This window comes from Polyodon spathula, chromosome 20, assembly GCF_017654505.1.
Source record: "Polyodon spathula isolate WHYD16114869_AA chromosome 20, ASM1765450v1, whole genome shotgun sequence".
Classification (NCBI taxonomy): domain Eukaryota; kingdom Metazoa; phylum Chordata; class Actinopteri; order Acipenseriformes; family Polyodontidae; genus Polyodon; species Polyodon spathula.
In genome coordinates this window covers 19,120,138-19,145,078 of record NC_054553.1, presented here as the reverse complement: position 1 = coordinate 19,145,078, position 24,941 = coordinate 19,120,138, and the positions used below count along the sequence as shown (strand labels likewise).

At 43.5% G+C, this 24,941-nt stretch overlaps 1 protein-coding gene across 6 annotated transcripts in view; it reads left to right on the top strand.

The window, feature by feature from the left end:
- cacna1g (calcium channel, voltage-dependent, T type, alpha 1G subunit) overlaps positions 1 to 24,941 on the top strand; it is a 188,466-nt gene that overhangs the window by 26,179 nt on the left and 137,346 nt on the right. For all 6 annotated transcript variants that reach the window (XM_041220423.1, XM_041220421.1, XM_041220425.1 and 3 more), the window contains exons 4-8: positions 8,783 to 8,942; positions 10,249 to 10,534; positions 15,015 to 15,107; positions 16,797 to 17,631; positions 18,141 to 18,499. In XM_041220423.1, coding sequence (XP_041076357.1) covers positions 8,783 to 8,942; positions 10,249 to 10,534; positions 15,015 to 15,107; positions 16,797 to 17,631; positions 18,141 to 18,499 — 1,733 coding nt within the window. The remainder of the gene's footprint in view (positions 1 to 8,782; positions 8,943 to 10,248; positions 10,535 to 15,014; positions 15,108 to 16,796; positions 17,632 to 18,140; positions 18,500 to 24,941) is intronic.

The window sequence follows — 24,941 nt, the reverse complement described above, 5'->3', positions numbered from 1 at the left end:
ATATAAGCTATATTACCTCCGTGTGGAAACACCCTAGTCTGTGAAACAAACATGGTCCGTCTAATTTTCCATAAGGATCTTGTACCTACTTTCGTTTTGTGTAGTAGACATCTTTCACACTGTACATGTTCCATTCGCATGCTCTATTTTAATTTATTATTATAGTTAATGTTGCATTCATTAAAACAAAACAAACAAAAAAAAAATGTCTGATGTGTAAGTGGCTGCCAGGAAAAGAAACCCCCAGACGGACTTGTTCTCATTTCCAATGAAGGGACCTACCCACAGTTATAGCAGCACTGTGTTATTTCAATATAAGTACCCAGTCTTAGATATAGCCCCAGCTGATTCTAAATGTTTACAGAATGGACACTGTGGCAAAGTGGTTTATTGTAGACAGGTGCAGGTGTGATGCAGCATATGAAAGCAGCAGACAGAGATAATTGTAATCCAGTTTTAGAAATGTATTTGTGACAAAGGTGCAGTGTTGTCTGGTTTGGTGCTGGCCCCTGGTGACAGCTCCGGAACTATGTTAACTGTCTGGTAATGTACAAGACAAGACGAGACAATTACAAACAAACAAAAACACAACACTCACGATTTCAAGTAACAATATACTTTCACTGTTCTTCTGGTTCTACTCGCTACAAACCAATGCAAAGGAACAGATTATGATTCTCTGTCCCCCTTATATGCTGTTATGCATGACCCTATGGTAAATGAATGCAGCTGCCTTTGCAATCTGTGGCTGCTACATTGTTTCCCTTCCGGGTCAGTACGTTCTTGCAGCGGAGTCTCACCTTTTTCCAGACTGACCACCTTCCCGATCCGGGGAAAGAACTGCCAAGCCAGCCCATCCAATGAACTATGTCCTCGCTGCTTGGCGCCCTCACAGGTCGGGAGGGAGATTTAAAAACAATTTAAATCTCTGTATTTCTGTCAGATTGTATTTCTGTCAGATATCTCACCACTCAGGAACACTCGGCTGGATCTATCTTTCCCATTACTCCCCCCTCATGGGAAGTCTTGGATGGTCTTTCCCAGCACGGTGTACCATGTGGTACATGAAGGGTTGCAATGCCAGATACCACAGAGTTATCCGAGCATTGTTATCCTTCATTGTGCTTAACCGCTTGAGTGGGGCGTGGTCTGTGACAAGATGAAATTAATGCCCCAGCAGGTTGTATCGTAAAGAGTGAGTAGCCCATTTGATGGCCAGACACTCCGTTTCGACTACGGTGTAGTTGCGCTCCCGAGGGAGCATCTTTTTGCTGAGATACAGTATCGGGTGTTCTACTCTGTCTACCTTTTGGGACAAGACTGCACCCAAACCCACGTCCGACGCATCGGTGTGGAGGATGAATCTCTTGGTGAAATCCGGTGTGATAAGATTGGGAGCCTGGCAAAGCTTATGCTTAATAGTATCAAACGCCCTGTGGTAGAGTGTAGGTAATCATTGACACAGGAGACAGAAATTATGTTTGAAAAACACCGCACAAGTGCTCAGTTTTATTGGTATTCTGTTATTTTTGTAACTGATTTCTTTTAGCCTGCAGAGGGTGCTGTTGTCAGTGGCCTGGCTACCAACTACGGTATCCAGGACCTCTGGAGTACCACGGCAGGGTACACAATGAGTAATAACTCATGGTAATGACCGGCTAATCCCAGTAGTGACCTCACCTGAGTCTTGGTTTTGGGGATCACCGCGTCATCTGAAGCCTGGATTTTGGTGACCAAGGGACTCACCCTTCCATTTCCCATTAAAAATCCCAAATATGGAGTCTCTTGGCAAATGCACATTTTCTTAATTTAGCTGTAGGCCGGGCTGCCCTTAGAGACTGAAGGGCAGCTGTAATCCTAGCCAAATGCTCTTGCCAGGTGGAGCTTTAAATCGCCACGTCATCAATATATGCTGCTGCATATTCATGATGTGGGCGTAAAACCTGGTCCATCAATCTCTGAAAGGCAGCTGACGCATCATGTAGCCCAAACGACATAGTTTTAAAATGAACAGCCCTTCTGGTGTTGAAAATGTGGTTCCCTTTCAATTCGAAGACGAACACCACTACATTAGGTATGGGATATTTCTGTCATTCGGGTAGGTATTGCTGAGCTCTCTAAACCAGAGCTGCCGAAAGGCCCCTTCCTGGGGTGACGCACTCGGTCCCACCTACCGAGGGAATAAAACTGTTACAGGAAGATCCTCCTTTTTTCCCCTCTCAAGATGGTAAGGTAAGACCTCTGTGTAGAGCTTCTCGAGTCGATTCGAGGCGGTTGTATTTCCCTTGCATTCGTGCTGAAAGCCGGCTTGCCGCTTTCCTGGAACTTTCCTCAACTTAAAAAGACTGAGTCCTTTTTGCCTTTCTGTCTTTGTCACTCCCCACTTGCGTGGTAGGCCACTCTCTTTTTATGTCTGTCGTATGTGAACTACTGCCTGTGCCGTCATCCGCAAATGATTGTCTTTTCTTCCTGAGAGTACACGTGTCCTCCTCAGAGCTAGGCCTTGCTGTATCTCTGCTGTCAAGCGACCCTCCCAGCCGCGCTCTCCTCCACGGGGCTAGGCCTTGCCACATCCCTGCTGTCGAGTAAACCCTGCTGGCTGCACAGGCCCGCCCACCTCGGTGAGTCAGGCCTTGTAAACAAACGGTGTACTCTCTCTCCCTTTATTATCTTTCTACCGTGTTTTGTTGTCTGCGCCCCCCTCCCCCCGGTACACGCTACTCGCTGACCAGGTGTGTGTGTTGACCACGAGATTAGGGTAGGTACATTGTGTAGCGGCCTCCCCGGTGCTGCTGTACCGCGGTGCATTAATAGCCCGTGATATATATTATCTTGGGGCACAGGTGCTTAGTATAAGCGGCACATGGTGCCCAGCACCTCAGCGGTAGTGAACAACAGTGCTGCACGGTGAGCAGTTCACTTAGTGCCCTCGGTACTCGGTGTGCGCAGTGCTCGGTATGCACAGTGCATGTGTGCACACGTGTTGATACCTTTACCACTCTAGTGCGGTAACCCAGTGCACGGTATCTGGTATGCACGGTGCTTGGGACGCACGGTGCAAGTAGTGCAGGTGGTGCAGGTTGAGCTAGTTGCATAGGCACTGCTCAACCTAGCGAATAGCTCACAGTGTTGCACAGTACCCAGTAAACTGGTACTACACTAGTGCTCATAAGGTGCTGCACGGTACGCAGTGCACAAGGTGCCCACGGTACTCGGCGCACGTTGCGCAGTGTTAATACTCTTGCTGCAACACTAGTGGGTGTACACAATACGTTAACACTTACCAGTGTTCAATGCAGTATAAGCAGTGCTTCAGTGCTAATGCACAAAGCCAGGCCCATGTCGGGGTCCCATCCCTGTATGGCCTACGTAGTGCTTACGGTACCCTGTGCGCACAGAGCTCGTGGGCAGGTGTCTATTACATGTGTCTATTACATCAGTGCGCATACCGCCCTTGGGTGCTTTGGGCACGAGGTGCCTTGATGCCCTCTGCCTGTAGACAGTGCTCCACTCCGCTCTAGGCTATGCGCTGCCCCGGTCGTGTGACTGCACGTAGTCCAGGCTGGACACCCCTGTCCAGTTACTATGCTGTGTTTAACCTTTTTCTTTGTAACAGACTACATCGCTTTGCCATTGCAGTCTGCTTAAAACCTTACAGCGCTCACTGTTTTATGTTTTCCTCTGCTATTGCACTTTAAAAAGAAAAAGAGACACGTGATCCTCCACTGAAATCTGGCTCTGCCGCGCCCCGCTGTGGAGTTGACTATGCTGGACTGCCTCAGCCCACCCTCTCGCAGTTCACCCACATTGCCATGATGTCTGTTGTATTACCCTCACAGCCTGCTTTTGTGTGCATGTATTTGTGGTTTTATTTCACTGCCTTGCAGTTTAGAAATAAAAAATAATATAAGCGTGATTCCTCCAGCGGGACTCAGCTCTGCTGCGCCCCGCTGTTGAGTTGCTTATGCAGGCTTGTTTCAGCCCGCTTACTCGGTTGCTGGTAAAAACAAAATAAAATCAGTCGGAGCGCTGTTTAAAGGAGTTACACGCACTGCCGTGGTGACTGCTGTTTTACCCTTACGACCTTGCTCTGGTGCGTGTCTGTATAGGTTTTTTTCTTTCGTGTCTTGCAGTTTAAAAAGAAAATGTAGTATGATAATTACTGGGACCCAGCTCTGCTGTGTCTCGCTGTTGAGTTGAATCAGCAGGCTTGTTTCAGCCCTCCTACTCGGCGCTCTTCGTCACCAACCTGACATGGTGAATGTGTTTCTCCCATAGCTGAATGACTGTGTGTATAAGCCTGTACATTTTTCTACTGCTGTCTTTGCAGTTAAAAAAAAAAAAAAAAAAGCAGTACATTTTTATTCCTGCCTAACATGCCGCAGCTCCTTGAGCCTGTGCTCCCCTCTGGCATACGTTGTGTGCTGCCACGTTGTGTGACTGCACACAGTCCCTGACCAGGTTATTGGCGCTCTGCACCATGCGCTCGCCTGTACTGCTCTCCTGATTGCCTGCCATAGCCACTCGAGCCTGTGTATCCACCCCGGTATATGCTGTGCACTACCCCGGGTTGTGTTGACTTCACACAGTTAAGGCTGGGCGCTTCTCAGTGCTTCGGCGCCCTCTGTGTTTAGATGCTCCATGCCTCGGTGCTTAACGTCACAGCATGTCAATAACACCTACACTCGGTGCCCCCACTGCGCCAGTAGTGTATTCTCCCCTGACCATTAATTTGGACCAGCGGCGCTCCAACCGAAAATGCAAGGCGCCTCAGTAGGTAGAGAACAAGATGCTGGCATCCACTGTACTCACCAGCCTGTCTGGCCGGTCGAATGGTTTATCACCCTGGACCGAAAGAATGCGGATTCCATGTTCCTATTCTTCCAGTGCACAGGAAGTATCTCTGCTTCGCCATACAGGGGAGCATCCTGAGTTTGCCTTGCTGTGATTTGGTCTCTCCTTAGCCCCCTGCACGTTTTCAAAGTGTCACCCTAGCTCCCTTGCGGCTACAAGTGATCAGGCTGATGAATTACCTGGACGACTGGTTGGAGCAGTGGCCCACACAGCGATTTGTGATGATGATTTGTTTGAGGCTGGGTCTCAACCTCAACGATCCCAGAGCCAATTAATACCGATGTAAAGTACGGTCTACTTGAGTCTCTGGCTGGATTCCCTTACGATGCAAGCCTACCCCTCGGACGACAGAGTAGCTGCCATTTGGAACTGTCTGGCCCTGTTCAACAAGGGTTCACAGTACAATTGGTATTGTGTTAAAAACTATTGGGTCTGATGACCGCAGCTTCATCACTCACCCAACTAGGGTTACTCCACTAGTGCCCGATCCAAGTGTGCTCAGTGCCTTTGGCTACACCCCAAGTGCGACAGACACCGTCAGCTGACCATGCCTATGTTTTTCAACCCTTTTCAGCCCTGGGAGATTCCACTTCGCTCAGATCTCTTTAGTCAGACGAAAGGCTCTCTTTGGCAACCGGAACTGGGCAGGTTCTGGTTATGGGTCTGGCCCCTGAAAGGGACCACTGGTTAGCTCTAGGGCTATCAGATGCTGTTGTGTGTACATTGCAGAGTGCTAGGGCAGACTCCACTAGGTCCTTGTACACCTATAAGTGGAGATATTTCCAAGCTTGGTGTCTGTGAGCTCTATCAAGAGCTCTGTGTCAATCTGACCAGCTCTTCATCTGTCACAGGACACAGACCTTGGGACAGCCCCTCTCTAAGCAATGTTTGTCACATTAGATTGTGGACACAGTCTCGACTACGTATAATGGTGCTGGCTTGCCCCCACCAGGGCTAATTCCTTTCGGAATGAGGTCTTTGAGGACGATTCAATCTAATGGTTTTCAATTTGAATTTAAACTGTTAATGACACAACATCGATATGGCAGTGGAACCGGATGTTTTTCTCTCCGCATCTGATAGTTCATTAGCTAGTTTAATTGATACATGTCCATTTTGCAAACATTCAGAATCAGCTGGAGCTATAGGTAAGACTTTGGTGACGTATATTGAAGTAACACAGTGCTGCTATAATTGTGGGTAGGTCCCTTCATTAGTTGGAAATGAGAACAACTCTGTCTTGGTTTTCTTTTCCCCACAACCACTTACACAGCACATATTTTTTTTTTTTTATTGACTGCAACATTAATAATAATAAATTATCAACATGCAACATGCAAAGAAAACATGTACAGTGTGAAATACGAAAGCAGGTACAAGTTCCTACCTTATGGAAAATTAGACGGACCATGTTTGTCACACAGACTAGTGTGTTTCCACACAGAGGTTTATACAATGCTTATACAATGCTTCATTGGGCATATGCCAGTACCTTTCACAGCACATGTCAGGGTACATGCGCAAGTCATGTTTTTTAGCTCAGAAGAGATGTTCGAGAACAGTGATTTTGGACATAGCAGTGTGGCATTATGCAGATGTTTGGATGCATACAGATTATTATATAATGGCTAAATACATTCGGAACAGCAATGTGGGATAGTTTATGTTTTATCTTTCATGGAGTGCTGATGTACATTTTAAAGAAAGCCCTTAGTTTGCATGCTTTCCTTTGAGGTCAGTTAGTGTTTCACGTCCAGGTCATAGCCCCTTGGCAATGCATCATTTCAGTCATTAGAGGAAGAAGCTGGTTGGCTAATGACAAAAGTATTGAATGGAAAATGTCACTCTCCAGGAGAACATTACCTTGGAAGTGCAAATTTACCTGAATGTAAGGCTTTTTTCAACCTAGTGCCATATATATTAAATTCAAGAAATGTTACACACACACACACACACACACACACACACACACACACACACACAATAAATACAATAACTACTGTATATTGGTATCCCTGAATAAATACAATACAATGCTATATACCAGTGCTTTAACATCTCCAACTAGCTTTCTTAACATGAATTACTGATCTTCTTATTATTGTGCTATTGATCTGTGGTTCTTCACTTTATTGTTTAAAATTTATTTAACATTATTTCAGGATATGTAAATATTTCAAATACAAAGCAGTGAAAAAACTGCTGCATCCTGGTACCTGTGCTGTAGGTCACATGATCAGATTGCAGCTAGCCCATTGGAGTGAGTTTGAACTACAAGACAGGAAGTGGTTAGGTACCACAGGAAGCAGCAGCAGCTTGTCATCTATAGAATTTGAGATCTTCCAAATTGTAAAATACTGATTTTCAACAAAAGGGTGACTAGTGATAGTTTTGCTAGAGCTAATAAGTGGTAAGACAATGGATTTAAAAACCTTTGTTAGCACTGCTTTAAGCTGAACAATAGAAACTAATAATCGCACACAGTGTCCCGGATGTATGACGTTACTAAGCAACAGCAGTAGAATTCCACTCTTTTAATATGCAGATGATTTTAATGAGCATGTGGTGTTATCAGTGCAGCGGATGTATGCTTGATCATCACTCTTTCAAAGCACTTATTACTAGTGCAAGTACTTAATCATTACCTGAAATCCACCCTGCCCTGCATGAAGGCCAATATTTCCATGTTTGTTTCTTGTGAACAATTTAATGTAACTATCAATTGGTGAAATTCAAGTTCTATTGTATTATACCCTTTACAAATAAAACATCAGAAAGATTATTATTGTATTTGTCTTTACAAAGGGTAGAAGGATTTTATTTTGCAGGGTAGGCTACCAGCAGACACACATTCTGTAAACATTGAAATGGCATTAACTATGCACTGTGTTCTTTTTGTAATAAGCTGATATGTACAGATGGCCCTGTCATATGGTATAAGAGTAAAGTGCTGTCACATTCTGCCCATTTTCATTTATATAATTATGCTGCACCCCATTTTCATTTATATAATTATGCTGCACCAAGACACCGCTGGGACACTGAGGTCTCGTGTATCCCGTGAAAGCCGTTGCTAGTTGATCTCTAATTAAATTAACATTTGTGACACAAACATTAATATATCCATTTATTGGACTATATACAGGTCAGTTTTCAGTAATCAACCGTACTACGAAGTATACCTTAAAAACATAAGACCATAAGAAAATTTACGAATAGGAAGAAGCCATTTGAGCATATCAAAACTTTTGTGAAGTCGGGTCTTAAAGGACCCCAGTGATTCAGTATCAACAACATGACAGCAATAACACACAGCAGGCTGTTAAAATATGGTCCAATATCCGGACACTTAGGGGTGATGTTCTTCACAAGGCGAAGCCAAGTGCTGTTAAACAGGGCTGCGGATTCTGGACCATATTTAAAGTGTGTTATTGTGCTTATGCTATGGCACCCATCAATCTACCTGACCTCTTCCAACTTCTCCTAAAGTTAATTGGTTGTCCAGTGAATTAGGCAGAGTGGTTCTGAAAGTTCCAAGCTATGCTGGTGTGGTTACACTTGTCAGCCAATGAGATTGCTCCCTCTGTTCATATGGCTAGGTGATGATTCTATACCCTCACCACTCTGTGTAAGTGTCCCCTACCCTCTGTCCCAAGTGCACTTTATTTCCAACTCAGTCCATTTGTACTGGTTCCTGTGCTGCACTTATAGCACTGGTTAGGGTTAACTTGTCAAACTCCTTTTAAGATTTTAAAGACCTCAGTGTGTGTGTGTGTGTTTGGGTGTGTGTGTGTTGAGTCTGACAGGCCTCTTTCTCTGCAGGCATGCATATCCTGTGTGTGTGTGATGAGTCTGACAGGCCTCTCTCCCTGCAGGCATGCATATCCTGTGTGTGTGATGAGTCTGACAGGCCTCTCTCTCTCTGCAGGCATGCGTATCCTGGTTACTCTGCTCTTGGACACTCTGCCCATGCTGGGGAATGTGCTGTTGCTCTGCTTCTTTGTCTTCTTTATCTTCGGCATCGTGGGCGTCCAGCTGTGGGCAGGACTCCTGCGGAACCGCTGCTTCCTGCCTGAGAACTTCACTCTGTGAGTAGAACACTGTATCAAGTAGGGTTGAGAACCAGTGCTCTGAGAACTTCACTCTGTGAGTAGAACACTGTATCAAGCAGGGTTGAGAACCAGTGCTCTGAGAACTTCATTCTGTGAGTAGAACTCTCTATCAAGCAGGGATTAGAACCAGTGCTCTGAGAACTACTCCCAATGAAGTATATTGTTTAAATGAGTTTGAGCAATCAGGCCCCAGTTAAATAAATTGTTCATCCCCTATCGGCACATAAACAACATAAACCTACAGTCTCAGGAAAGACTTATCAAATCAAATGAAGTGCTGAAAGATAGGAGCACAGTGCACGCTATACAGCTATGGCAGTCCTTCTAGGTTCACGGGATAAGCAACAGTTTATTTATTTATTGTTTGTTTGTTTGTTTGTTTTGGGGGTGGGTATCTGTGTTTAAAATCAGAAACATGTTTATAATGTATCATTGTTAATATGTTGGTGAGAACGTTACATGGTGTTTGAAGTTTAACACATAGTAATGGATCTACTCCCGGGAGGTGGTGAGCTAATAATACTGAGACCACCATAAGACATACACCCGTACTTACCTCTCGACTACAGTGCTTGCCTCTCCATTCAGTTCAGTGGGCTGAGATGCCAGGCCATGACAACACACACATGGGTCTTAGTGCAGTAGCACCTGGACTGATTGACTGCTTTCTATTATTAAGCAATACATTCTAAGTTCCATAATCCCTGGAGACAAAAGTTAATTGACTGATTTATCAAACAGAAACCAGAAGGAGCATCGGTTTTATTTCTTTATGAATATAACACCACGAATATTGCATTGTCTTAAATTATTCAGTCATTCTTAACAAGTATTGCTGTCAAAATGATTACATGCCGAGGCAGATAACACTCTGTTACCGTTTCCATATTTATTTTTATTCAGACATTAGTATAGAGGAAAATGTGAACCCTACTGTACAAAATGACAGTAAATAATATTTGGCAAAATTTACTGCAATTATTTTGCTAGCTCTACCCTCATAAAAGTTTGTCATAGTAAAAACATGGCAAAGCGTAATAAAGAATAGTGAAAGCATGGGAAAACATACTGTTAAATAACTATTGTAAAGTCCAGAGTGGTATGGTTAAGCACATTAAAGAACACAGGTAAATGCATAGAATAGCCATGGGAAAAGCAAGGAAAAACCTTACTGCACAGATTTACTATGATAAACTTTTCAAACGGTATGTAGTGTACTTTAGGACTGAGCTTCTATTCTGTAAATAATGAATCCTGCTGGTTCTCCTCCCGGTTACTGCAGCCCTGCATCCCTCGACCAATACTACCACACAGAGAACGATGATGAGAACCCCTACATTTGCTCGCAGCCACGCGAGAACGGCATGCGATACTGCCGAAACATCCCAACGCTCCGCGAGGAGGACCTGGAGTGCACACTGGGCTACTCCTCCTACAACAGCACCGACAACACCACCTGCATCAACTGGAACCAGTACTACAGCAACTGCTCTGCAGGCCAGCACAACCCCTTCAAGGGAGCCATCAACTTCGACAACATTGGATACGCATGGATCGCCATCTTCCAGGTATAGCAGCACACCACTCGCAATGAGAGGTGCTGGGGCAGGAGTTTCATGTTGAATGCTCACACCACTCTCACAGACATCCTGGGTCAGGCGGTTCATATCGAATGTTCACACCACTCGCACTGAGAGGTGCCGGGGCATGAGGTTCATATCGAATGTTCACACCACTCACACTGAGAGGTGCTGGGGCAGGAGTTTCATATCGAATGTTCACACCACTCGCACTGAGAGGTGCTGGGGCAGGAGTTTCATATCGAATGTTCACACCACTAGCATGCTGGGGCAGGAGGTTCATGTCGAGTGTTCACACCACTCGCACTGAGAGGTGCTGGGGCATGAGGTTCATATCGAATGTTCACACCACTCACACTGAGAGGTGCTGGGGCAGGAGTTTCATATCGAATGTTCACACCACTCGCACTGAGAGGTGCTGGGGCATGAGGTTCATATCGAATGTTCACACCACTAGCATGCTGGGGCAGGAGGTTCATGTCGAGTGTTCACACCACTCGCACTGAGAGGTGCTGGGGCATGAGGTTCATATCGAATGTTCACACCACTCACACTGAGAGGTGCTGGGGCAGGAGTTTCATGTCGAGTGCTCACACCACTCTCACAGAGGTCCTGGGTCAGGAGGTTCATATCGAATGTTCACACCACTCACACTGAGAGGTGCTGGGGCAGGAGTTTCATGTCGAGTGCTCACACCACTCTCACAGAGGTCCTGGGTCAGGAGGTTCATATCGAATGTTCACACCACTCACACTGAGAGGTGCTGGGCAGGAGTTGCATGTCGAATGCTCACACCACTCTCACAGAGGTCCTGGGTCAGGAGGTTCATATCGAATGTTCACACCACTCACACTGAGAGGTGCTTGGCAGGAGATTCATGTCGAATGTTCACACCACTCGCACTGAGAGGTGCTGGGGCATGAGGTTCATATCGAATGTTCACACCACTCGCATGCTGGGGCAGGAGGTTCATGTCGAGTGTTCACACCACTCGCACTGAGAGGTGCTGGGGCATAAGATTCATATCGAATGTTCACACCAGGAGGGTGCTCCGGTTGATTTAAACAGAGGTTCATCTAAATAGCTGACACCTGTTAGATAGTTAAAACGTGTACCAATGTTCAAAGGGAAAGGGCCTAGGCGAGGGACGAGGGTGTGGTTTCAATAGGCACTGCTGTGATTGGATACATTTTCTCGGATTCTGGAATCTTTTTAAACTCCTCGGCTTATCGTTTGAAACCCCGAGGTAGACCAGAAGTAAAGTCAATGTTGTCTTTTTTTTTTATATTAAGTTTGGGGGGGGGGGGGGGGGGGGGGGGGGGGGGTGGGGGGGGGGGGGGGGGGGGGGGGGGGGGGGGGGGGGGGGGGGGGGGGGGGGGGGGGGTTTTTTGGGGGGAGGGGGGGGGGGGGGGGGGGGGGGGTGTTTTATTGTTTAAACCACACCCTTGTCCCTCTCTTAGGTGCTTTCCACAATAATAATAATAATAATAATAATAATAATAATAATATCTTTATATAGCACCTTTCATAGTGGACCACTGTCACAAAGTGCTTTACAGAGGCAGGCTGTGAACTGTGCATTATATCCAGAATCACTTACAATAGGAAATTAATTTAACATCTCATCCGCAGGATGGAGCACAAGGAAGTTAAATGATTTGCTCAGGGTCACACACTAAGTCAGTCAGTGGCAGAGGTGGGATTTGAACTGGTGACCTTTAACCACTGGGCCACACTGCCTCCTAAAACGAAACTAGACTTGGGACTATCCATTTAAATCCCATTTTAAGAGAGTTTTACCTTCCTTTCCCTGTTCACAATATCTGCAGTCGTTCTGAGCAGTTCTGAGTGCTGCTGCTGATGTTTTGTATGGCCAGGGAGATGGCTTTGAACTGTTCTGAAAAGCTGATTTACAGAAACGTCACATCAAGTGAAACCCATTAACTGGAATGAAAGCGTGAGACAAATAAGAAGTTACGACAACTTTGCTAAGATGCCGGCCTTTTCAAAGCAGTTCAAAGCACTGTGTCAGATCATGCAAAAAGATCATGCACATTCAATAGCTTAGCAGTGGCACTTGGAGGTGTTTCAAATATCATAAAAAGTGTAGTTTGTATTTACATTGATTAAGTAATAAGGTATGCAAGACTGAGACTTGAGGCTTGGCTGGTGCATTGAGGGTTAATATCCGAATCATTCTAGTGCATTATTGCTAATCCATTACAGTACCAGTTTAGTTTTGTAACTCAACACGATCCACAGTTGCGAACAACACCCATTGAAACCACATGCTTGCAATTCACTTCATTCCTGTTTTCAAAATGTGATGATCGCACATTGTTTTGGTAGCATGAATGAACTTCGGCAGATCTAGCCTCATCTAGTTGCATATATACTGGCAGGCCCGTATAACTGAAGAGCAGCTCCTGAACTCAGGTGAAAGCTCGCTAACACAGCCTTATAAAAAAAAAAACAACATTATTTTGTTGTCTGACTTCCACATCAAAAAACGTGAAATACTGAAAACAGTATAAATTGTCGTGAAATGAGAGCTGTATTTCAGTCATTGCAATAATAAGAAACACTCAGAATGATTGCAAACATCTTTAAAAGGTAAGGGGACAGTTAAAACAAATGAAGAAAATGAAACACAGTTAAAGCTTTGTGTTTTGAGTAATAAACCCAGCTCACCTTTGATCTCGCTGCCACCTGACCCCTGTTTGTGTTTTAAATTACTGTTGCACTACAAAAGAACTTGTAAATTCAAGTCAAGCTCTTTCTATCTTTAATTGTAGGTGTGACATTAAATAGTCCAGTTGTTGGCCTAAAAATGCCTTAAGTATTTGGAGCCTAACAGCTGATTTATCACTCTGCTCATTATTTTACAGTTTTTCTGGTGTCGTACCAAGACTGACAACATTTTTGAGCCCAGAAATTCAACAGTCAAAGGGCAAAATATGTATTATTCAGCAAATATTCCAAAATAGGCTCATAACTTAGTCTAGCCGACAAATGTTTCAACAAAAGTCTCTTTCACTCTAATCCTATTATAGGCAGTAATAGCTCAGCATCATTTGCTTTCCCCCTTGGTGTCAATGATTTTTCAATGCAATCTCCAAGGAGTATACTGGTCCCTGTAAAATACATCTTTTGTATGTAAGCAATATATATATACACATTATATATATATATATATATATATATATATATATATATATATATATATATATATATATATATATATATACTATATATAGCCTGAGAGGTAACAGTGTAACACATTTTCGGTAGAGAGGTATGGTAAACTTTTTTTAAATCGCAAACTGTGGTAAACTACTAAAAGCATAGTAGAACCTTAGGAAATCTGCAAAATGTGCAAATTTACTGTTGTCAACTTTTACAACGGAGGCACTGGTACTGGTGTATTTTATTCCACATTATTTCAGATGAACGTTCTAATCCAGAGTAGATCGCATGTGCAAAACGAAACACACTTTCAAGTAAATATAGATATTCTTTTTAAAGTACCTGGAACTGCATTACATGTCAAAAAGTTCTGTTTCCTTACCTTATTTTCAGGGATCTATTACACATCTTGGGTCATTTCACCCGGCAGTGTTTTCTGGGTCAATGCATTTTACTGGCTGAAAACATATCAGTCAATAGGGGAAGCAACTGGTTAGTTAATGACAGGAAAGAAGCTGTTGAAAGGGTGGGAATATTTTTACCATCCAGGCGACCAAGGAAGTAACTGAAAGCAAAGCTTGCAAACAGCGATGTCTTTAACCAAGTGGTTTTCAATGAAAATGGATATTTGCTACAAGATCCATGTTTTTTCAAAAGTGCACATTTGAAACCTTTATAGCAAATGAAATTGCACAACAGGTCAGATTTATGGAATCAATTTGCCAGCACAGTCACTCTAAGTTGGTCAGTTTATTAGGTGCAGAGTTGTGCAGCAGTATAGTATTTGAAAAGGAGATGAATAATGGTATGTAGTTACCCTTATAAAAGTTCACTATAGTAAATGCATATTAAAGTATAATAAAGCCTGGTGAAAGCACAGTAAAGCATAGGTAAGCATTGCGAGGTATGGTACAGTGTATTAATAAACATAAGCAATCCAGGGTAAACTATGGTAAATGCATAGTATAATCATGGTAAAACTGCAAAATACTGTAGTACAATTGCATAAGGGTGTATATGACAAGATATTTAGTAAGCAATTAGTGTGAGTGGGTTAAACGGGCAACAATACCTCACTTCTGTGCTTATGCATTTATTTATCTGTGCCAATACTTGTCAAAAAGAAAAGTCTGCAGCGGAACAGCCCCCATCATATCCACCTGCTGTGCTCTCATAAGGTAGTTCCTTATGGGAACCAAGTTATGGGGGAATGAAAATAATCTCAAAGGGCTTATGGTCCTGGGCCCTGAATTAATATGTGAGTTTGTCTCCTCCCTTCCAGGTGATCACGCTCGAGGGCTGGGTGGACATCATGTACTTTGTCATGGACGCCCACTCCTTCTACAACTTCATTTACTTCATACTGCTGATCATAGTGAGTGATGTTTGAAAACTTTTTTTTTGGCTTCTACAAGTTTAAAGGCCAGGATCTGGGTTAGACCTTTATATGTGTGGGGGGTGGTAAAGCATTTGCTCCAGTGTCATGTGAGTGCTAATAAAGGCTTTTAAATCCCTGTTTCTTATCTTTTATGAGCAAAAGAAATGTAATCACTTTTCCCTTTTAACGGATTGATAATCTGAGCTTTAAAATGTTAAATAAATGTAATAAAGTCTGCGACTGCATGTTTAAAATTAAAGAAGACATCGAGAAAGAGTTCTAGTCGAAACATTAGTCATTGACTTTATTAGGTTTCTTGTAGTATTTCTAAATATATCAGTATTTAATGGCTAATAGGTATGGATAACTTCTTAGTAGCACTTCCTCGGTCACTCATCCCCCTTTAAAGGAGTGCTAATCTAGGTTTTAAAATCCAGTTATTGTTTGGTATTAGAACTAGTAAACCTGTTTTCTAGTACAACTCTGTAGAGTTCTGCTACCTTGTCATTTTCTGTGCTGTATATTATGTGGACTGATTGCAGTTAGACCACTGGGGTGAATCTGAGGAAGCGAAGGAAGCGAAGCAAAATTGATGTTTTTTTAATCCATGTATTAAATATCTTCTCATCTGTATTTAAGTAAAATAATAAAGAGATCTTGTGTGAAAGAAAAGTGAACCAGTGCTAATGCTGCTAGTGGTAAGGACAAGAAACAATACTTATAAAGCCTTGGTTAAGCACAGTGTTTCTTTAACCAAGCTCGCAGCTAAGCACATTGCTCTTGTAGCCAAGGGAAGATGCTTTTCTCAGATAAAACAATAAAAGCTGTGATTGATTCCTTCAGCTATCACTGCTAATAACGTGTTGAAAAGACCATTAGCTGCGTGAACACTTTCCTGCTGTACTGCCCCTGAGGGCGGACACAAGCAGTTGAGTCGCCATCAATAACAACATCAGACCAGAATCGGGGTTAATGGATAGAAGCTGCTTTAACGACACTTACTTACTGTGTACTGCCTTGAAAAAGGCACAGAAGACACTGGGCATCTTAAAGGTGTATTTGCAACATTTATATATGCCTTTATCATGTATATTGGCAATCTAAACAAGGGTTGCTCAGTCTGAGCTGGTCAAATCTCAGGAACAAGGTTAGGACTGCTCAGTACTTTTAGGATTACAATATGCTCTTTCTCTATAGTATAGTATAGTATAGTATAGTACAATGTATTGTAGTGTAGTGTATTGTAGCATAGTGCAGTATAGTGGAGTAGTATAGCATAGTATGGTATAGTATAGCATAGTGCAGTACAGTGGAGTATAGCATAGTATAGTATAGTGTAGTGTAGTGTAGTGTAGTGTAGTGAACATTTTGCAGTACCTTACTTCTAACTTCTCCATTCCTTTGTATACAGATATGTATTAGATGTCTTGGTCTTTAAGATGGAGATGCTATGAATGACTGCATTATTTCCCTGATCTATGTAATTATTTCCCTGATCTATGTAATCATTTAAATTGTGATTTAAATGCAGTGATGTAGTGTCCGTCTATGTGTGGAAGTGACAGAATAGTGGCATAGAACATGAAACTAACACAGATGTTGCATGTGCTGGGATACGGTTTTGGATCTTGAAATACAGTTCAGCTGCTCAATAACCCCCCCCCCCACCTACGTCATCCTTTCCAGGTGGGCTCCTTCTTCATGATCAACCTGTGCCTGGTTGTCATAGCAACCCAGTTCTCTGAGACCAAGCAGCGGGAGAGCCAGCTGATGAAGGAGCAGCGTGTGCGGTTCATGTCCAACGCCAGCACTCTCGCCAGCTTCTCTGAGCCAGGTAGCTGCTACGACGAGCTACTCAAATACCTGGTCCACGTGGTGCGCAAGGCCAGCAGACAACTAGCCCAGGTCTATCTCACAGTAGCCAGCAAGACAGGGCTTCCTGTGCGGGTCAGCAAGAGGGTGGACCAGCGGCCTTCCCGTAAGAGAAGGAGGAGGAAGCATCAGCGGGCTTCTGTCCACCACTTAATCCACCATCACCACCATCACCACCACCACTACCATGTGGGCAACGGCAGCCTGCGGGCCCCTCGGTCCAGCCCTGAGCTGGGGGACGTAGAGACGGGCTCCCTTCACAGCAGCACTGGTTGCCTCATGCTCCCAGCCCTGGATGGCACCAGTACCACCCAACTTCCTCCCCCTCCTGGCAGCGCAGACTCTGTGCACAGTGTCTACCATGCAGACTGCCACTTTGAGCCTATCCGCTGTACCCCCAGCCCAGGATTGATGCCCCTTGAGGAGCTGAAGAGGAATACACCATCCCCTGGTGCCACCGCCTCCAGCGCTGCATCCGCTGTGCCCAAAAACTACCCCACTGTTCACCCGTCCTCCTCCCAAGACATCCAAAAGGAGAAGGCACTGGCAGACCCTGCTAACAGTAGCTGTGCCGGAACCCTAACCAACCTTAACATCCCACCAAGACCGTTCAGCACTATGAACCGCTTACTGGAAACACAGAGCGCTGGTGAGTCCTTCGACATGGTCTGTGTTTAGCTGGGCAGGATTGTGCTCTCTCTCTTTACTAAATCGTGCTTGACTGTAGCCCAATCACCACTCATTTCACAAGCAAAACAATATCTAAATTGATAAATTGTTATCAATAATGTTAATGGTCCAATCCCAGTAAATTTAAACATGTCGCCCAGGTTAACAAATTGAAATAGACCTAAAAATTCACTAAAAGAATCACAGTGAAAGTTAAATATATTGTGTTCATAATCTTGGGACACAAAAAAGCAGGGCATATTGAAATGATGTAATCAGTGTCGCTATTTTAAATAGGCATTCAATACTTTGAAAACAGTCTTAGATGATAATGTTAAACTGATAATAAATTAAACCAACTAGACAAAGTTCAGCTAGTGTCAAATGTTTGTTTACTTGACATTGTGTAGACTCTGATATTTTTGTCCCAGAGGTGACAAAAAAAACCCTGATTTCAGTCCCTCAGATTTCAATTATTTCTCTTCCCAGGCCCCTGCAAAGGCTCCTGCAAGCTGACGAGTAACTGTGGAAACTTAGACAATCTGACGTGCGACCCTGAGAACTGTCCCTACTGTGTCAAATCCATGAACAACGAGTCTGAGGGCACAGACAATGAGACCCTGGACTCAGACAGTGAAGGAGTCTATGAGTTCACCCAGGACGCCCACTACAGTGACCGCCGCGACCCCAAGAAGAAAGGTTTTAAAAGGGCGAGGCAGGTCCTGAAGCTCTGGAAGCTGGTGGGCGAGACCTTCCGCAAGATCGTGGACAGCAAGTACTTCGGACGAGGGATCATGATCGCTATTCTCATCAACACTCTCAGCATGGGCATTGAGTACCATGAGCAGGTAACACCTGGGATCTCACACTGATATAAGACCTGGGCTCTCACACTGATATAACAACTAGGATCTCACACTGATATAACACCTGGGCTCTCACACTGATATAACACCTGGGCTCTCACACTGATATAACACCTGGGCTCTCACACTGATATAACACCTGGGATCTCACACTGATATAACACCTGGGCTCTCACACTGATATAACACCTGGGATCTCACACTGATATAACACCTGGGCTCTCACACTGATATAACACCTGGGCTCTCACACTGATATAACACCTGGGATCTCACACTGATATAACACCTGGGCTCTCACACTGATATAACACCTGGGATCTCACTCTGATATAACAACTAGGATCTCACACTGATATAACAACTGCTATGACTGAAACAGAAAATGATATACAAGATGATTCTAAAAACACAAAGAATAATTTAGTTAAGATAACTTTTTTCAAACCAGTCGCAAGTTGCTCTAACTGCAGATTGATATTCATGAAACTGGTCTTTACTGTTGCTAGCATCTTTAAGAACCGTTGAATGAGCATCAAACTTTGTTTAACCCATCAAAACAGACTTAACAAAACACTTAATAACCTTTAAGCTGTTGCCTTTGTGACCCAATTAGATATGTGGACACCACTGTAGTTCTACAGTATAAAAGGCTGAAAAACTCAGGGGTAGTTTTAAAACAGTTGCAAACACTTTTTGTTCAGCGAGAGCAGAAAATGACAGAGGAATTCAGATTTATAAGGTTACCAGAGTTTTTTGTCCCAGTTGCTGAGCAAATAAAATTTCTGTGAGCCTCCAGTCCATTAATTGCATCTGGTATTTCTCTGTAAATTTCCTGGAGATTTTCAGGCTTCGGTCAACCTCTCTTTCTCTAGCTCGCTCTCCCTCTCTCTCTCTCTCTCTCTCTCTCTCTCTCTCTCTCTCTCTCTCTCGCTCTCTTTTTTTGTTCACTGTTTTTGGAAAGGAGAGCTGTTCTCCAGCCGAACATTTTGAAAACCTGAGCAAAGCAGACAAACACCACTTCCAAGGCCTAACTCAAACCGGCTGTGCTCCATGCCTGCTCTGCTAGGCTGGAGCCAGAGGTCAGGCAGGGCCAGGTGCTGAGCAGTCAGGAGCAAAATCACTGCATGCTTGGGGAGCATTGATAGCAGCTCTATATACAAAGTACTGTACCCCCTTGGTGCGATGCATCAGCTCTCCTCTAGGTACTGTACCCCCTCGGTGCGATGCATCAGCTCTCCTCTAGGTACTGTACCCCCTCGGTGCGATGCATCAGCTCTCCTCTAGGTACTGTACCCCCTCGGTGCGATGCATCAGCTCTCCTCTAGGTACTGTACCCCCTCGGTGCGATGCATCAGCTCTCCTCTAGGTACTGTACCCCCTCGGTGCGATGCATCAGCCCTCCTCTAGGTACTGTACCCCCTCAGTGCGATGCATCAGCCCTCCTCTAGGTACTGTACCCCCTCAGTGCGATGCATCAGCCCTCCTCTAGGTACTGTACCCCCTCAGTGCGATGCATCAGCCCTCCTCTAGGTACTGTACCCCCTCGGTGCGATGCATCAGCCCTCCTCTAGGTACTGTACCCCCTCAGTGCGATGCATCAGCCCTCCTCTAGGTACTGTACCCCCTCAGTGCGATGCATCAGCTCTTCTCTAGGTACTGTACCCCCTCAGTGTGATGCATCAGCTCTCCTCTAGGTACTGTACCCCCTCTGGGCGATGCATCAGCTCTCCTCTAGGTACTGTACCCCCTCTGGGCGATGCATCAGCTCTCCTCTAGGTACTATACCCCCTTGGTGCGATGCATCAGCTCTCCTCTAGGAACTGGAGGGGGGGCTGGGGGTGGCTTTAAAACAAACAACCAAATGAAGGCCTATACACAGTGTTTGTTTAAAAAACAAAACTAGGCAGAAGTGTGTTTTTAATTTTAAGAATCAAATGGGCCGCACCCTTTGAAAGAAAGAAAGAAAGAAAGAAAGAAAGAAAGAAAGAAAGAAAGAAAGAAAGATTCTGTATTATACTAATTAGGATGTTTTCTGTTTAACCAGACAGTCACTCTCCTTTATTAACTGCTCCAAAATGATCTGAATTAATTCCTCTTTGCACCTGAAAGAAATAAAGAGACCCTGAATATTAATAATTATGCCTATGATGCCTGGCTTACAGGGCTCCCTGCAGGTTCAAAGTGGTATACCCAAATGCATTTAAAAAGGGCTATCGGGGACTCTGGGGCTAGGGCACAATTTCAAGGCAGTTTCACCTTTGTCAGACACACAAACACGATACACTCCTAATGATCCCAGTTTTGAACAAGGACCCAAAACAGTATAATAAGAATGACATGTAAGGTACCAAATACAAAATATATTGAATCGACCTAAAACTGCAAATGAAGAAACAGAACAGCAAATTAAAATTAATGCAAATCAAATGTATTTGTAAGGCTTTAGGCTTCTAAAGAAATATGATTACCTACAGGTAATAATTCAGGGGAATTTATGTGGCATGTTGCATATGTATACATTTATTATGTATTTCCAGTTGATCCAGTCCATAGGATATAAACACTGTAGGATATATAACTCCATCCCCCTTAGATAACAATGATACTTGAAAGGTTTATTTCAAGCGATTGTGTGGATCCCTAAAGCTCGAAGACATTAGACAAATGACCCCAATAGCCACCCCCCCTCCCCCCTCTCCTGATCCTGTCCTGTGTGCTGGCACGCTCCCCCATCCTCCCTGTATCCTGTCAGCAGAACTCTATCAAGTGTTAAGAGACAGTAGGAGCAGGGAGCTTTGTCGGGATGGGTCTGACACTATCCAGGCCCGTGCCCCTCTGGCCTCCCCCCTGTGGTTCAAGTGTTCCCTATCAGAGTGCTCAATATATATATATAGCTTGTTATCTCTGGGAGCTGTGGGGAATGTACCAGACAGAGCACTTTAACCTTTCCGCTTCCTCTGAGAATAAACAATGCACGCCCTGCTGTGCCACAGATTAAACAGCCAATTACAAAATCAATCATTCAAATCATCAGAAATTCTATGAGTCAAAGAACTCAGTTTATAACCATTTTAATTTCTTCATCAGTGATGCTAGAAAGCAAGCAGACAAACCCACTTTAACTCACTCAGACCCTTTGCTTCTTAAAGTGATTGTAGCTAACATAATAATTCCATAATCTGTCCTGCATCTCCATGTTCGAATGCACAGTTTTGAATGAATCACATGTTACATCATTTTTGTTTTTGTTTTAAAACATTATATCAAGACTATACTATTCTTGCACATCCTTGGTCATTTCACCTGATGAGTGAAATTGCCCCTACCCCTTCAATATCTTTTTTCCTGTGAGTAACCAACCAACCACTTCCCTTTATGACTGACATGCCCTGTAGCCAATGAAGTGTTTTGACCCAGAAGAGACTGCTGAGGTGAAATTACCTAGAAAGTGAAAGAGTAGCAGACTTCCTTACAATAAGGTGAGCCTCTTTAACCAATCACAGTACCAGGTGGCATGTTGAATATGAACATGTTCATGTGTTTCTTTCAAAGCTGCACACTTGAGACCTCAATAGTGAATAGAAGCTGTAAGGCATGTGGTGTAATATCACTGAAAATATCTTGTTAGTCCCTGAACAAAGATTTTAACCACCAAACCGTCTCAGTAGTAAAGTGATACTGCCAAAGAAAAACCACTGGATGGAACAATTGCTCTCCATTTTACAGTAAAACTTGTGTTTTCATACTGCTGTGTGCAAGACTAGTATGGAATTCAATACTTATTAATAAGACTGGTATGGAATTCAATACTTATTATTAAGTACTTTGATAAAATGCACTTTGTTTTTTCCTCCTTAGAAAACAGTTTTTAATGCCGTTGCAAATAATAACTGAGTTACAAAGCATATTTTTCTTGTAAAGTCACATAAATACAAACTACTAATATCTTAACTTTACAATGGTATGCTTAAACGTTTGTATAAAATTCATTTTAAGATTTTGTTTAATATCATTGTAAACACACATGGCCGCCACATGTCTACGCATTCAAGTAGGTTTTATACTATACTAATTTAACCTTCTCAGATAATAAAATTAATATATATCAAAAACGGAATATGTTATAACACAGAACAACCGTTTTAATGTGAGAAATAAATTGTATTTTATTAAAGAAAATTAAATGAAGAGAATGTACCACATTTACCTGTAAACAATCAGCAGCTGCTTCTGTTTGCTGCAAACTTGGAAGAGTACTGTTTTGCTTCAAAACTCCTGCTTTGAATGTAAAGGTGTAGTCAGTGCATTGATTTGTTAAAGGTTAGACCCAGTAGTATGTGGTTTTCGATGTGATTAGTCCTACAGTGAAAATGTGTGTTTGATATGATACTCGCTAACTGTACTGGAGGTTTGTCATGTATTGTTATCAAAGTATGCAGGACACATTTCAAGTAAACTTTGGGAGTATTACAATATCAAACTAATACATATTATAGCATATGTGGTAGGGCAGGGCCCTGCTGGTAAATAGTGTGGTTTGTGTATTGGTGGTGTTTGGCAGGGATGGGGTTAATTTCTACCCCTGCCAAATACATAATTGGATGATTAATGGTTAATTAGCCAGCTACATGGTATTTAAGGAAAGAAAAATCCTTTGTTTGAGGTTGGTGTTTGGGTGAGTGTAACCTGTGGGTTAAAGTTATGTGTTATTCTGGGGTAGTGTGGCAAAGTGGTTTGCAGTGCACAGGTGTAGCGGTGTTCAAGAGAATGACAAACAACAAAGTTAGTGGTGAATTGATGGTTTTAATTGTAATCCAAAGTCATTTGACAACAGTAAATAATGATGAGAATTGGCAATACACAACAATGTGCATTGCTCAGTTAAATCTACAGGGTTCAGCCAGGAAACAATAAACAAAAGTTTTAAACACACACAGGACACACACGATTACAAGTCCAGAGTGAGTGCTAAATACAATTTATCTATGAACGGTTGTGCAGTGTTGTCCTGGTTTGGTGCTGTCCAGGTTAGCCGTCTAGCAAGAACGTCTAACAAGAACAGACACGTATAATTAGACACGACAACCAAACAAAACACTAAGGTTAATTTACAGTTTTTGCGGTTTGCTCTTAACCATAACAAAAGGAACAGATCACCTAGCCACGTCCCCTTTTGTACCGTCAGTCACACCCCCTTGGTTAGCAAGTGCAATCGTTTCTCCTCCAATCCGCGGTTACCACATTGCTTCCCTTCTGGGGAGATGACTTGGTGTACCACAGCTCCGCCCCCTTTCTAGATGGCCGACGTCCACCTAACCCTTGGAATAAATTGGCTGACCGTCCAGTCTGGGGTACTCTGTTCCCTTTACACCACGCTCTCAAAGGTCGGGAGGGAGATTTATAACCAAAATTCATTCTTTCTCTGTCACAGTTAGTCATATGAACTTAAGAACATAAGAAAGTTTACAAACGAGAGGAAGCTATTTGGCCCATCTTGCTCGTTTGGTCGTTAATAACTTATTGATCCCAGAATCTCATCAAGCAGCTTCTTGAAGGATCCCATGGTGTCAGCTTCAACAACATTATTGGGGAGTTGGTTCCAGACTCCCACAATTCTCTTTGTAAAAAAGTGCCTCCTATTTTCTGTTCTGAATGCCCCTTTATCTAATCTCCATTTGTGATCCCTGGTCCTTGTTTCAGGTCGAAAATATCCCGTGTGTCAACATTGTCAATACTTTTTAGAATTTTGAATGCTTGAATCAGGTCGCCGCGTAGTCTTCTTTGTTCGAATGAATGTCTGCATATGACATGCCTTTTAAACCCTGATAAAAGTGTATGCCAAGCCTGACAGCACTGTTGCTATTTATTATTGTTTTGTTTTTATTTTTGCCCTTGTGCAAGTTACTTTGTTCCTGTGTTTTTGTTGGTTGTGTCTGTAACTTGTTTTGTTTGACCTTTTTATTTTAATTTAATAAATGTGCACACCAGCACTTAAAACTACAGCTACTATCTCTGAGTCTCAGTAACCCTCAGCCACCTTGCCACATATGGTGGTAGAGTGGGATTCGGGTGCCAGAGAGAGACTCAGGGCAGGAATGTGGTTTTAAAAAAAGTCCAAGGAGAAAGAAATGAAGAAGAAAGTTTCAGTCACAAGGAGAGTGTGTCTGGCTGGACCCCGCCTCATCCCAAGCCCTCTGGGACTGTGGTTTGGAAAACTTCCTCATGGCCATGGAGGACCAAGAAAGGTGTCTGGTCTGTGGGGAAATCGGACATAGCATTACCTGCTGCCTACTCCTGGAGGAGAAGGGCCAAGCAGTGGACCCTCAGCAGCCACCGGTGGTGTTGTTGAAAGAACATGGGAAGAGGTGGTCATCACATGTTCCGATTCTGTGGCAAAGTGGTTTGCAGTGCACAGGTGTAG